General features: G+C 48.1%; 3 protein-coding genes across 5 annotated transcripts; 1 reads left to right on the top strand and 2 right to left on the bottom strand.

Annotated features, from left to right (window-relative positions):
* Nucleotides 1–886: 886 nt before the first annotated feature.
* On the bottom strand, nt 887–3251 carry LOC118513443 (short/branched chain specific acyl-CoA dehydrogenase, mitochondrial). The gene has a single exon (XM_036059185.1). It carries the CDS (start codon nt 2877–2879, stop codon nt 1626–1628), a length of 1254 nt encoding a protein of 417 aa, XP_035915078.1. The 5' UTR covers nt 2880–3251; the 3' UTR covers nt 887–1625.
* A 2626-nt stretch (nt 3252–5877) lies between these two features.
* On the bottom strand, nt 5878–11625 carry LOC118513441 (ovarian-specific serine/threonine-protein kinase Lok). Of its 2 annotated transcripts, none has more exons than XM_036059183.1 (5): nt 10996–11625; nt 10647–10804; nt 10206–10574; nt 9946–10126; nt 5878–7272 (listed from the first exon to the last, which is right to left on the bottom strand). In XM_036059183.1, the coding sequence occupies exons 1-5, from the start codon at nt 11129–11131 to the stop codon at nt 6668–6670; spliced, it is 1449 nt and encodes a 482-aa protein (XP_035915076.1). In that variant the 5' UTR covers nt 11132–11625; the 3' UTR covers nt 5878–6667. The 2 variants fall into 2 exon arrangements, with proteins under 2 accessions (XP_035915076.1, XP_035915075.1); XM_036059182.1 differs by having other exon boundaries at nt 10945–11623.
* Nucleotides 11626–12668: 1043 nt separating this feature from the next.
* LOC118513444 (probable serine/threonine-protein kinase DDB_G0280133) lies at nt 12669–15034 on the top strand. 2 transcript variants are annotated; one of them, XM_036059187.1, is made up of 4 exons: nt 12669–12863; nt 13021–13094; nt 13257–13579; nt 13652–15034. In XM_036059187.1, the coding sequence occupies exons 2-4, from the start codon at nt 13038–13040 to the stop codon at nt 14451–14453; spliced, it is 1182 nt and encodes a 393-aa protein (XP_035915080.1). In that variant the 5' UTR covers nt 12669–12863; nt 13021–13037; the 3' UTR covers nt 14454–15034. The 2 variants fall into 2 exon arrangements, with proteins under 2 accessions (XP_035915080.1, XP_035915079.1); XM_036059186.1 differs by having other exon boundaries at nt 12670–13094.
* The last annotated feature ends 157 nt before the right edge of the window (nt 15035–15191 follow it).

Raw genomic sequence — 15191 nt, 5'->3', positions numbered from 1 at the left:
AGATGACATCCGCTTCACTAACGAAATAGTCGCTCAACACTGGAAAACCACCTGGCACAACGCATACCTCTCCACGAAACTCCGCTCTATCAAGCACAACACCCCATCCTGGGACGTTTCCGGTTCCAGCGACATTCGACGAGACCTTTCCCTTCTTCGCATCGATCACAACCGCCTGACACACTCCTACCTTCTCGACAGATCCAGTCTACCATTACCATGGATACACTACACACCGAGTCACCGGCCAACTTGATACCGCCGGAGCAATCATACTATCCGACCCGACAAACCACAGCAGAACCGCCTCATCCGATTTCTACGCATCAGCAACCTGTACCGAGAGGTTTTAATTGATAGCGCAATATTTGTCATTTTACCAGTACACGAACCATACACGCAACAGTTAAGCCAGACACGCAATAGTTGAACCACACGTGAATGAGAACCTCTGGGACGTAAAGCCTTTTCTGGCCCAACTCAGTGGACTAACTGGCTAAAAAGACTACATGAGTTTGATCGTCCGGTGTCATTCGCAAAACATAACCAGCCCACTTAGTGGCTACACGGTGGTAGATGCAACAACGGCACCGCTCTTCACACGACAGGACCAGGGTTCAAATCTCATCTGTGAGCAGCCTTTGTGATATTGATTGAGCTTTATTTGATCGCAAATGTTGACCCACGACAGTCAGCTATATCTGCCTGGTTTACTCGATTCTTTCGCTTCGCACTCCATTTGTGTTTGCCATCTTCATGAGCCCGTATTATCCCCATTGTAGTATTCGCAATTCGCAAACGCGGCCACCCGCCTATTGTGTTCACACCCATTGAGCCAGCAAATTCACACCATTCAGCTAACAAACCATCCACACACACACATTCATCAGTTTTCGACAGCTTTATTTTCGTACCGAAAGTAAAGGCCCATTCCATATTAACAGCCTACCACTAAATCGCGGTACCTACCTACCCAATGCGCTCCTTCCGTTTTTTTTTTGTTTAATGCTGTATTTAGAGTTCCAGCGGAATCGAAACACTCTTGGAATGTTTGTTTCTCTTTAGCGTAATAATAATTGCTTCGTTCGTGCACATGCCTAGCCTAAAAGGTTGTCCTCGGTCCCGTCTGCAGTCACGTTTCGTCTTGGGGTCCGTACAAGTCCGCTGTGTCTGTCCGCTGTGTCTCGCGCGCCACGTGTACGTATATATATCAGTGTAATAGTAATTTTTAACCATAATAAATGCATCCGTTTTTTCACAAATTCACGCTATTGTTGCTGGGCGTGTTTCACTAATCGCGCTCTCCTGACTCGATCATCATCGATCAGAAGACCCCCTATGTTGCTCTGATGTTTCTACTTATGCTAGCTACACACGCGCTATGCGCATTATCAGAACGCATACACTACCAGCATGCCCCGAAATGGTTGTGTGCTTGTGTGGGACTATCGTATGCGGAAGACAAAATTTGATATCTCCCTCTCGCTCGTATCTGCGTGTGCGTGTGCGTGTGCTGCTTTGCCTTCTGCCTGGAACCGGAATGTTCTCGTCTCGCGAGACTGCCACCACACCATCATCGCGTCACACCTCCAGGGCCCGTTGCGTAACGAGAAGAAGGCTTTTTTTTACGATTGGTACTCCTTCTTCATGACCTTGGCGATCGTGCTGAGCTGCATGTTGGTCGTACCCTCGTAGATGGCACCGATCTTACAGTCGCGGTAATACTTCTCCTGCGGGAAGTCCTTGGTAAAGCCGACGCCACCCATCCAATCGATACACTTGACCGTGGTGCGTTGGGCCACTTCCGACGCGTAGAATTTGGCCATCGCCGCCTGCTTCAGGAACGGTGCGCCAGCCTCCTGCAGCCGGGCCGCATTGTACGTCAGCAGCCGGGCGGCTTCAATTTCCGTCGCGATCGTTGCGATCTGGTGCTGCATGCTCTGGAACGAGTACAGATCGGACCCGAACTGTTTGCGCTCGAGCAGGTACGGGATGGTCGCGTCCAGGCAGCCCTGGGCCAGCCCAATCATCTGCGCCCCGATGCCGATGCGTCCCTCGTTCAGGAAGCCGGCCGCATACTGGTAGCCCTTACCGAACTCCCCGAGGATGTTCTCCTCCGGCACGCGCACATTGTCCAGGTGCAGCGTGCAGGTACCGGAGGCGCAGATGCCCAGCTTGCTTTCCCGCTTGCCCACGGTGAAACCTTCGTACTCGCGCTCGACGATGAAGGTCGTGATGCCACGGTACCCGGCGGAGGGGTTCGCATTCGCCATGATCAGAAACACCCCCGACAGGTCGGAGTTGGAGATCCACATCTTGGTACCGTTCAGCACGTAATGGTTGCCATCCTTCTTGGCGGTGGTTTTCAGCGAGAACGCGTCCGACCCAGCCGACGGTTCGGACAGCGCGAAGCTGCCACTGTACTCCTGGCTCAGCTTCGGCAGATACTTGCTCTTCTGTTCCGCCGTGCCGAGCTTGATCATCAGCGAGTTGACCAGCGTGTTGTGGATGTCGACGAACGCGGCCGTCGCCGGGCACACCTTGGACAGCTCCTCCACCACCAGCATGGTGGTCATGAAGTTGCACGCGCTGCCCCCATACTCGTCGCTCACCTCAATCCCCATCAGCCCGTTGTCGAACAGGGCGCGCACGACGGACGGATCGAACTGGTGCTCCTCGTCCATCTTCTTCACCAGCGGGGCGATCTGTTCCTGGGCCAGCTTGGCCACCGTTTCCTTCATCACCAGCTCGTCCTCGCTCAGGTAGGTGAGGGGCGAAGTGGCCCCGGTCGCCGTACCGAACGACGAGCTGGCGAACGTGCGCGGCGCACCGATCGAGCCGACCGACCGAACCACCTGGCGGAGTACGCTTTGCAGCATCTTGACGGAGTGTTCTTCCTTAACGGAGGAGTAGAGGCACACACACACACACACTAGGTAGCACGGAACCAGAAGCCAACCAACCAACCGGCCACGTACGAGCGCACGAATCAACTGACGCGCCCCGGTCGCTCGATCCACCGCGCAAGGTCTACCGAGAGCGGTCGTTCGCGAAAAACTTAAGTCGCGAGATACGGACAAAACATAAAACGGGTTACCAACCCACGATATGATTACGCGTCACGTCGGTGATAGTGGTGTGTCCGCTGCGGTTTCGTTGTGGTGGTGGCGGCAATAAAGCCCCCTAATTTGCGTTTGCGTGGAGGAGGCCCTGGAGTGACAGACAGGGACAGTGAGTGTGAGTGTACAGCATACATATAGACGCAGCAACGATCGATCGATCTAATGCCGCGCGCGATCATGTACCGATCGGTGGTGGTGGTTGCCATTAGAACATTAGAACGTGCGTCGAACGGGGTCACGGATGGTGTGGCCACAATGAGCCGGTTAGTTGTATTAATTGTGATTTTTGAAAATTATTTCCATAATAATTAGGAAAAGAAAGAAAATTCATCTAAAGATGAATGATTGATAAATCTTTTTTTTTGTACAAAATAAATCTCTAATGACCATCCATCGGCTCCACACGGTTCCATAGTTGCTGCGCGATCGTTTGGACAAACAACACACAAACAACTTTCCATCTTAATTAACGACCACGAACGAGCCCTACGCCACAGCGGGTGAGACGAGCCCCAGGTCGCACACAACGCCATACGCAGCGGAATGGAAGTGAACTCCGCCTCTACCAGCCTGTGTGTGTGTGTGTGTGTTGGTTGTTCCCTCCAAAAGTGAAAAAAAATAACACACAACTACCCCCTGTCTAATCGTGCTACCCTTGGGACGTGCCCGAGGGTGGGCCGTAAAGACGCAAATGGTTCACAAATTTTGCGGTACAAAGAACGAATCTTGGCCGGCGACGATAAGATAAGATCGCGGGGTGGCGCAGGTTGGTTGGCACCGTAAACACGTCTTGTATTTTTCTTTCCCCCTCAAATTTTATTGTATGCGTGTTTAATATTGGCCGCGTGCAGTCAGCGGGCTCCATCAACCCAAACCCAACCTTGAGCGATTGACACTGTCTGGACTCTTCCAGGGAGCAAATGCGCACAAATCGTCCCTTCTTTTCGGGTGTTATCGGACATATGGATAAGGAGGAGGAGGAGGAGGAGGAGGGCCTATTTCCTAATTCCGTCCACGGAGAGATGCGTAGAGATCATGTTTCTATGAGGGTTTTTGTTTCCTCGTGTGGTTGTGAAAATAGCAGTATCTAATCTATGAGAACTGGATACAAGCTATTTAAAACGTAAGTCGATCATACGTCATACAATTAGCAACTCTGACTATGTTTGTTGTCAACGTGCTCGAAGGATTTAACGAGCACAGTCCGGGATCAACCTAATGGCATGATAAATCTACCCAAGATGTATTGGATTTGTTATTGCGATCTTGAGCAATTGAAAAGCACGATCAACCAGATGTGTTGGACAGAAGTATATCTCCCCGAAAACAGACTGTGCGGTCCAGTAGCCGAGCCCTTTCAAGGATGTAGTGCCAAGGAAGAAGAAGAAGAAACAAACTGTGCGGTCCAGGAATCGTTCATCATTCATCTAGAGCAGCGTCCGTAACTCCTTAAGGGACCTCATATAATGTCTCCAACCAGTCAGCTGACGTTATGTGTCCTAGGGGCATCCATTTTTTCCCCTGCTTGGAACCTCTCCAAGGGGCTTGATCCGCCAATGCAATAAAGTCTTCTTGTTCTAACAGATTTTCTTATCATGGGTTACAACCGAATCGCTTAGAATGCCGATCGAACGAGCCCTGCCGCCTGCCTATCGAACAGTCAGGCATTCCTGAAGGTCGTGTAAACGCCGTCACTCCCCACCTCAATTTCTGGCTGCTCACAATGTCTAATCGGTACATGTGAATCCCCCCAAAGAGGATCACTAACGTGGAGCAAAGATTTGGTTGTAGCGATGCAATTCCGTCACATGAAAAAACCCCGAGATCATCTCTCATCCGAACAGACTACTGTGCAGCCTTTACAAGTAGCCTAAGGTCAGCGAAACCCATTAACCGAGAGGCCTGTTCCATAAGATCCAAGTGTCTTATCGAACCGGGTAATGAGCTACTGGGCTATAAAGGAAAACCTGCTGCAAATACAACATATAAATATAAGCTCAAAGTACTACAAACTTGCCTCATTTTGCCACGTAAACGTAAATGACCATCTAAAAAGATGCACAACACACCGACAACGACAGGCTAAATCAGATGATGGTGCATAATTCTAGCAGCACCAGCACCGCCACTTGGTCAAACATATTTGCAAACCCCACTATCTACAGTGTAGAAAGCGAATTTCACAACAACCGTACCTTCTCCTCCTCCTCCTCCGGGAGGAACCGATATGAGTGATTTGATCCCGCGGCAACGAAAACCCCGCCAATGCAATCCGAGTCGAATCTCTCAGCCCGGTTGTTGTATACGGTTGATTGAATTAAATAACATTTCATTTCGCTTTCAAATAGCGCAACAGTACGGCGCCCTTCGGCCCCGTTGTAGTTGGATCGCGAGGACACGCATACACACGCGCGCGCGTCCGAGATGGAAAGACAGCGTACGCATACCGGCGATCAGCGTTGCGCGCTGTTACCAGTCGCACCAGGCCCGCGCCAGAGCATGATGGTGATCGTGTTTGCTTAACCTTGATAGGCGAACCGTTCCGGAAGCCTTCTACCAGCCGACGGTTCTGTTGTTACCAATTACACAGTCCGATGTAGCAAAACGTCGCCTATCAACTATCACACCACTACACACATCGGCCGGTGCCGATTTGGAGGCTTGGCGGCGGCGGTTAAAAGGACGTCACGGAACCGGTTTTCTCCCTGCTTTTCGTTTCTCAGCGTTATTAGTAAGGAAGCAGTTTGATGAACCGTTTTACTGTAGGAACGTTGTTAACAACTAATATGTTTTGGTTTTATTGTGAGGTCATTCTTAGCGGACAGATTTGTGGCACATGCACCGGTAGTCATGGAATGAGAACCGTTAACGGACGAATACGGTTCACAATTAAATGATGCGCTGTACGCAACAGATCTGTTGTCGCATGTTAAAGTTGTATAAACAAAAAAGAATCGAAACATTAAAAAAAAAGCTTAAACTCACATCTAAACAACGACAGGCTGTTCCCTCCCTTACCGTTACATGCTTTTCCTTATTGCTAGCGTAAGTATTTCGGGTGAACAGGGGACGTCTTTTTTTACTCTACAGTTCCTCCTTTCTGGCTTCTTCCCTTCTGCATTTAAATGCGTAAACCCGTATGCGTGTAAACAGCATATGATGGACGGGTGTGTGCTATGCTAATGACACGGATCTTTAACCGATTAGTCTGCGTAAATGTAACTACAACCTTGTTCTCTTTCCTTTGTCGCAGGGGAAAAAAGTGCACGCATTTGTCCGAGAGCCCTGCCCGAATTAATAATGCTCCTGTGTTGCTTAATACTTCGACAGAGAGGATTGGCACGTGAACCGTGAGCGCGCAACTAATAATGAAATGTCCCATAAGAGTGGCACCACAGGCAGCTTTCCCATCGGAAAAGCCGGCGGGGGCCTCCCCTGTATGTGATCGTAACGAATGCGCCTTAACGAATAAAAAACGAGCTCCGTTTTCCTTTCTTAAAAAAGAAACCCCCCCCAAAAGGAAACGGAATCTTACCTTACCGTACTTATAGCCGCTTCCGCTTGCTCGGTGGTGCGAAGCTACTGACCGGCGACGAGCCGGCATTGTTGTTCTCCACGTCCGAGGCAGTGTTTCGGCCGGCCGGCCGTGGCGGTGCTTCATCCACCACCAACGGTATCTTCATCAACCGCTCCGCCTTGCGGATGACGTCCGGATCGCGCAGCCAGCTGCTCCGGAGCAGCGCATCGATCGAGGGGCGTGAGTTGGGATTGACGCTTAGAATTTCGTAGATCAACTTCTTCGCCAGCGGCGACACTTTCTTCCACACCGTGTGGCGCATCTTAAAGTTGGCCCGCTTGATCTGCTCCACGGCAGGGGAACCGTAATCGTCCGAGAACGGTAGCGTGCCGCTGAGCATCGTGAAGAGCACGACGCCCAGGCTCCAGATGTCGACCTTGCGCGTGTACGAACCGCGGCCACCGGTTTGCAGCACTTCCGGCGCCACGTACAGCGGTGTGCCGCAGATCGTGCGCATGACCGAGTTTTTGCGAACGAACTTGCTCAGCCCAAAGTCGGACACCTTCAGCAGCGTGTACTCGTTGTCGTCCTCGAGCAGGATGTTGTCGGGTTTCAGGTCACGGTGAGTTATTCCTGGCGTGTTACGGAAGAAGCAACAGGCGTTGCGTTTGGTTCAAAGTTAGTAACATTTTGGCTTATCAATCGTATCAACTAACAATTGCATCACTATTGGAGCTGCTTACGAGCTGCTTTTAACAGTACACTAGTGCAGGGCTTTCCAAACCATGCAAGGGCCACAGTAATATCTACTAATGCAATACTATGTAAACCATTTAAATATTTTAGGCTGGATTATTGTCGTAGTGAAAGTCATCCTACACTATACGCTACGCTTGAACAGCTCATTTGCTCAAGCTGCTAACCCTCTCACAAAAGGAATTTATTCCTCCGAAATACTTGGAGATGCTTAGCGGAATGATCTTCTCAATACAATTTATACGAATAAATATATAAAATGCATTAAATGACATAACATTTCATAATGACGATACACATTAGGACAAGGGAGACACTACAAGGGAACGGAATAAAGCAAAGGACATGCTATGGTCAAACAAATCACCTACTGCATTGAAGTCAGATAATGCGCGCATCCAAGGGTCATTTTGAGCAAACCGCGAGCGTCGCAATGGGATGGGAGGAGTGGAGGGCGAACGCGCAAGCGGTAGGATGGGACATAGATGGGAATGGCTGCCAGGAGGGTAGGGGAGTCAATGTTGGCAATAAATAGCCTGCGCGCCTGACAATGACGGTCTTTTAAGCCAACCAATCCCAGCAACTGACACCGTACCGAGTATGGAGGAGAAGCAGCACTGGGGTCGTTTAGGAAGCGCCTTACGGCGATTCTAGAAAACCTCCGACGTACCCTCTCCAACCTATCCATATAGGTGACACCTGCTGGGGACCAAACGACGCTGCCGTAGTCCAAGATAGGACAGACCCAGCAGCAACACAACGCCCTCAAGCACAATGGATCATGGACCTCAGCCGCCATGAGGCCCAATAATTTGTTGGCTCGCTCGACGGCTGAGTTGATATGTGGCTCAAAAGACAGTTTGTCATTGAGCCACACACCAAGGTTCTTTACCAGAGTGGCTCGTGGGAGTGGTGAGCCACCGAGCTGGTCGAACGAGATTACGCAGCATTTTAAAATAATAATTGAAAATTTATTTTATAATAAATAATTGAAATAAATAAAAAAAATTATTTAGCAAATAAATAATAATAATAATAATTCAGTGGAACTCTCTTTTGAAAGGTTAAAAACAAACTTCAAACATTTTCAATTTCCTCAATTAACCAATAGCCTGCAGTCTGTAGTCTATCTTCGAACATTGTCTCAATTTTATGAATTAGTTTGTAGATTTGGCTCCTGTAGACATTTGACGTTTGATTTAAAATGGAAAACAAACTGAAATGTTCTAATAAAAACTATACAAGTAATACGGCCAGGGCGTTTTACCGAATAACTAGTCTGTTAAGTAATTTCAACATGAATCCGTCAACAACAGTTAAACATACTGAAAACTGTTCAGATTCTGGTTGGATTTTTTTTTACAATTTTAGTCGATCTTTAGTCTGTTTCAGTTGCACATTATTAGTGGACTATTTTTTCAACGACGAAAACTGGGCGGACAGGTTTCGGCACACAGTTCGTCGTTTGGAGACCACTGCATCAGTAAAAGGTATGTACGAAGAAGAGACGAGATTTTCCGAGTAAGAGCTTGTACAGTGACATTGTACTGAATGATTAATATTTATGGTAATTTCTGTTTCAAGTTTGGTCCGTTAAGATTAATTATTCTATCAGATAAAAAATCCATTAAGGATCTTTTTTGGTGCGGTGTGAAGATCTTCGTTCGAGGCTAAGCTAAAAGGTCCATGCTTTATTTAAGTTGGTTTAGAGTACATCTTCGCCTAGATTGTTTAACAAAATACTCGACTTTACACAGCTTTCTACTAGAATACGGTTTATCGATCCCAGCTGATTGATTTTTTTTTGACCATGGAAGCTGAAAAGCTCAGGTTCACCAATAAAAACAACAAGCATTCGGTTCCGCTCTGTCTAAGCTGATCGTTGAAAATGTCTATCCAGCAAATGCCGGTGCCAATTTACAACACTTGACCCAGTGAGCAGCACTTTCAACTGTCAAGCAAAATAGTGAAGCATTATTAAGAATTGGAAATTAGAAAAATTCTACCAATTCCCGAACAAAGCTTTTGTCACACGAGGCATAAATCCTGGAGAAAACTAACAATGCCAACCATAAAGCACCCTTGTACAGTATTCAAAAACTTTTACATTTATAGCTTCTTCACACCGAGCGAGACTCGATGCTGGTTGGGGAATAGAATAATATCCGCCACATAATCAGCTGAATGAGGAGCCTTCAGGTTGTTCCTTTCCTGATTCCTCCTTCTACATATGTGAACTAAAACGAAATGGTAATGCGAAGGTCAATAACACAACCGATCGACGATCGAGCATTAACGAATCCTCTACCTGGGTCTCCAAAACAAGATCGCTGTAAACCACCTCCAGCGCCTTAAATCTCAAAGATTTGACAACCGACAGTATGCGAAGGTCCAGTCAAAGGGAAATGAAACAAAAAAACACACATCCCTAATCCCAGCTGTATACCGATCGAACCGTGGCTCGAAATCCTGCTGCGAAATTCGGCCATTCGATCGCTTTGTTTTGAATTCATGCATCGAGACCCCCTGTCCCACCCGTTCCACACTTACCTTGCTCGTGCAGGTACTTTACGGCATGGCACATCTGGAGGAAGAACAGCTTTGCCGTCTTTTCCGGCAGATACTTGTTGTTGATGATGCGCGACAACAGATCGCCACCCTTCATATACTCCAGCACCATGTACACCGAGTCCGGTTTGTCTACGATGTCGTGCATTTTTATTACACACGGCTGTTTGGTTTGAAAACGGAGTCACATACATACATCATTACCCATTACAAGATCATTCGTTGCTATTAGCCGTACTTACATGATCTAGGTTTTTCATGATGTGTACCTCGTTCATCACCCGCAGTGGATCGTTCAAAAACTTTGGCCGGCTGCGCTCGTTTAGCGGATCCTTCGCGACGTGTTTCATGGCGTACGGTTGGCAGGAAACGGTATCGTGCAGCAGGTAAACCGTTCCACACGCACCCGAACCAAGCTTCCGGCCGATGTGATACCGTTCGAGCAGCTCCTTCGCTTTAATCTCCACTGCAACGTTGTGCCGCAGGTCGTAGTACACAAACGCACGGATATTTACACCGGCAATCGAGATGATATCCTCGTGCTTCAGAATCATACACTTGTTGGGGCCTATCAGTCGCCCATTTACGTACGTTCCGTTGCGTGAATGATCCTGGCGAAAAGGTATAATAGGGGGACAGTTTTGTACATCAGCTAGTTCGGTTAATCTTGATTAGTCACTTACGTGTATGTACGTTGGGCTGGTCATGTCGGTCAGATCCTTTTTGATTGTGAAGTGTACCTTCGAGACGCGGCACAACTTTGAAGCCGGAAGGTTGATCTCGCTTAGCATAAGATCGCACGATTCCTCACGACCAACTTTAAACTCGCTGCGGCGTAGCTCTGCAAACGGGAATAAAACGATACAAAATTAAAAACGGACTCAACTGAACACTGATAGGAATTAATAGAAAAAGAGGGAAGAAGCAACGTTTGGATTGCAAAAAAGAAAAACACATTGAGTAGCTATAACTATGGGGTACCGTAAATGGTAGACGGAGCACGAGATACGTAGAACATAGGATATTTAGTACCGAGGCTTTTCGTCTTCACATGCTTTCCCAGCAACTGGCCGTAGCTGGGATGCTCGAACGGTTGACTTTCCAGTGCGGTATCCTGCGTCATTTGGGTGGCCGTTTGTGTATCCGGCATTGCTTCGCTGTTTGCCATTTCGTTTTTCGTCCTTCGATGCTGTTGTTGTATTCCCGGTTGCACCCTGCCTCCTACTCACTGTCCTCCCTGCGCGTGCACCGTTTAATCCTGGTGCGCCGGCCAGTAAACAACACCAGTTTAAAATGTTATCCTAACAAGAGCAACGCACGAACACGCACTGCACTACGCCGGCTAATGGTTTTTCACGGAAATTTGCCTCAGAAAGGTCACGAATTGCTACGGCATAGTAAAGGTAATCTGTTTTTTTCCTTCAAGCGCTCCCAGGAACACACGATCGCAATGGAGGATGGCGCTGTTTAATCCGAATGCGCCCTTTGTGTATGTGTGTACAGGAGTGTAGTGATTGTTTTCTTTGCTTTTTATCGTCCCCGTGAACTTAACGAAACTTCTCTGCGTCGCACCCACTTCTGACCCTCGTTGGCCCACACTTTTGAAGCGATTGACTAGCTCAACGTGTATTTACACATGTAGCGCGTGCAATACTATTGGTGTGTGTGTGTGCGCCAAATTTTGACAGATACAGTTTCGTTCCGTGGCCCACCAACCAAATGCTGTCTTAACAGGCAACCCACCCCAATAACGGTCCACTAACCCGTGTTAAGAGACCGTGCTGACAAATTGGCCATTTGCTGCTCATCTGCAGCTTTGTTTATCGAGGCTTTTGTCCTGGGGGACCGATTTATTCATAAGGCAAGAGAATTCGACCTACAGTCATAGACGCTTTCGTTTTGTCAAACTGTTGATAATGGGGTTATTACACGAGGAATTTTTTGGTTGGTGATTTTCTGTCAAATAGGGCGTTTGACAGAAAAAAACCAGCTGTCCGTGTAATAACACAATATGCTGCACAGATTTTTATTGCCATCATCCGAATTATTTTACATTTGAATTGTCCGTTATTCTAAAATGGAATGAAATATTTATCATTAACACGTATCGTACCATGCCGGGCACCGACTGACGATGCCATTATGATAGGGATACTTTTTCGTGACCGACAGCACTTCGGTCAGACGAACGTTCGGTTAGAGATTTTTCGGTTCAAACTGGTCCCAAATCGCTCTCTTTGCATTAACAAAACATCGTCTTCAATATTCATCTTAAATCACACGAAATAAACTGGACAATAATATTCAATAAAAATTGCGAGGCAAAACAACGCTTCCAAAATGTAAACAATCCACACTTTGACAGAAAAAAACCAGCGCGATCGAAATCTGAATTGAGCATGTCGAATTCATTTTTTCAGACCGGCATTTATCTGTCAAACGTGTTTTGACAGAAAATCACCGATGAAAAATTCCTCGTCTAATAACCCCATAACCGTTCATAAATTCAAACCAATGTGGGTTACGTGTTAGCTTCAAAACGATTTGAAGTAAATTTACTAATTTAAAGGCCCTTTCAGTGGCAATATTGTTGGTGCTGAAAATTTGTTCGTACCAGCACCCAACAAATGGTTCGGAATCGCGCATTTTCGTGTGCTCATGTGCTCTACCAACCTTGGCCCGCAGTCGACCTCGCTGTCATGCCACAGTGACAGATGTCGTACGGGTTTTCATAAGCAAGGAAAAATTGTTCAGCTGAAGTTTTCGCTGCTTCCTTCGAGAAGAAGATTTCCCATTTTTCCTTTCGAGCGCGATACCTACCACCAGCGGATTGTGTTTGCGGATAACACGCACGTAGGCGGGGTCTGGCTGCTGCGGGTGATGGTGTCGGTGTACAAAAGGTAGGGAAGTTCTGCGCCGTGTTTTGGTCCGCTGGCGGGAGTACATTGCTGCTGGAGGAAAGGAGGCAAAGAGAAAGTGTGCTGCTTCACCCGCTGCTGCATCATAGTTCTTCATCGTGTCCCTGTTGTTAAGCTGCCCACGATCCTCAATCCTCAGCACAACACTCCAGCACCATGTCCAGCAAGAAGCCGGAGATCGCCGACAGCTGGGAAGATATTGACGAAGAGCAGGTAGGTAGGAAGGCTCGTTGTTCTACGACGTACGGATGGAAGCTGGATGGAGATTTCGCCTCCCATCCATCACCATGGTGACCTTGTTGACTAATTGACGCTGTACGTTTTTTTTTTTTGGTGGTGTGCCGTGAACGTGAACCCGTGCTGTGATCGCATCAGTTGGCCAACGCGATAACGATACTGAAAAACTCAACCAGCATTGATGCGGCCAATGCGGACAGTACCAAGCCTTCCGCTGCGTCTGGAAACACGGCCCGGCAGAATACCCTACCGCAGATGCTGGAGGAGGAACTGCGCCCGAAGATAGTGGCCCGGCCAATGCAGATATTGAAACGTCCACAGACCAGCGGTGGATCGGAGGGGAAGAGTGCGGCGGACAGTAAACCCAAGACACAGATCAAGTCACTCGACCAACGAAGGCAGGAATATGCCGAGGCTCGGTTGCGCATCCTTGGTTCGGCTCATGACGACGAGGAAGCCGAGTAAGTGGAGCCACATGAGAGCGTTGTGGAGGAATTCCATTAATTTTGTTTTTATGTTTTGGGCTTTCACAGGACGAAGAAAACGACACCTACCACCAATGGATATCGAATAAACAATGCTAATAACAATGTCGGTTCCAGCGGAAATGGTAGTTCAAATGCGAGTAGTACAAGTGGAGGTAGTGGTGGTGGTGGTGGAGTCGTGGGTGGAGATGGCATGTCCGGGAATGGTGCAAACAATAATTCGAATAACATGTACCGCTACCACCCACCGTACCGGCAACAGGCCCCCATCGGAACGTTTCCTCCAGCGATGCAGAGCGGACCACAGGGACGGGGGCAAGGGGCACCGGTGGTGTACTATCCGACCACACCCAACCATCACCACCATCCGCATCATCCCATGCACAGTGCGCATCAGTTGCACCCGCACCATACGTTTCCACCGATGCCACACCACCATCACTTGCATCCGCAGCAGCAGCAGCAGCAGCAACAACCACACGGTAGTCACCCTTATCAACATCAGCAGCACTTTGCCCAGCATCTTAACCATCAGCAGCCGGGAGGCCGCGACGGTGCATGGTTCGTTGGCGGGCGCAATGGTGGCAACGTAACGCTCGGGTACTACGGAGGCGGTAAGGGATACGGCGAAGGAAGCGGACCGCTATCATCACCACTGCTCGGGCATGCACCGCCCGGTGCCATCCCGAACCATGCGATTTCGTACAATGGCGGTGGAGCTGGAACAACATTCGGACAGCCGAACTCTCACGGCAGTTCGGGCGGATCGAATATCACTACCACTAATCAACACGTGCTACGTTTGCCTGCCGGTCCGGACGGGTCGCAAGGCTTCAGCATGCGACGGTAGCTAGCTGATGTTGATCGTAATATAGCAGGTAGTGGTGGTGGTGGTCGAGGTGATGGACGAATTGGTGCTAAAGGTAGACGGTGATATTCTGATCATCTTTCCGGACGAAAGCACTAGACGCTACCCTGTTGCATCTACAGGTGGCCTCTGCCGTTCGCTTAAGAAAAACAAAGCAACCCAATGTTTTCCCCCCTTTTCCCTTTGCACCCGTTGTCACGGTGCACCGAAAAATGACCTTACTCATTTTTTAACGTTTCCTACTCATTTTTTTTTCTGTTTGCCTCATCTAAAGATGCTTTCGCCTAAAGAAGCAGTGGAAGAAATTGACAGTCCTTAATAGAGGCGCGTGACACGATGTATGTATGTACACCCGAGGGACATCCCATTCACGAGAGCTTCAATTCGTTCTAGTGTAAGGACTCGTTGATGTGTACAATGTTGGTTAATTTGTACACATTGCCGCTATAAAAAAAAACAACAACAATCATTTACCTTCTTTTAGTGCTTTTTTAAAAATATGTAGTATGAGTTATGTATAAAATGCGTTATAAATATTTGATAAAAGGTGCAACTGAAAAATGCGTGGCCGTTTCTCCCGGGGGGTTTTTTTTTTGGCGAAACAGCGCGGTGAAAAGTAATATCCGAACGTGCGTAGGGAGATTAGTCAGATAAAGATTTTTTGATTGGATGGCGACAGTAACCGGAGACAGTGGCTTGCATCTAATTTGCGACACCTGT

This window comes from Anopheles stephensi, chromosome 3 (genome assembly GCF_013141755.1).
Source record: "Anopheles stephensi strain Indian chromosome 3, UCI_ANSTEP_V1.0, whole genome shotgun sequence".
NCBI lineage: Eukaryota > Metazoa > Arthropoda > Insecta > Diptera > Culicidae > Anopheles > Anopheles stephensi.
This window is presented reverse-complemented; position numbering and strand designations above follow the sequence as displayed.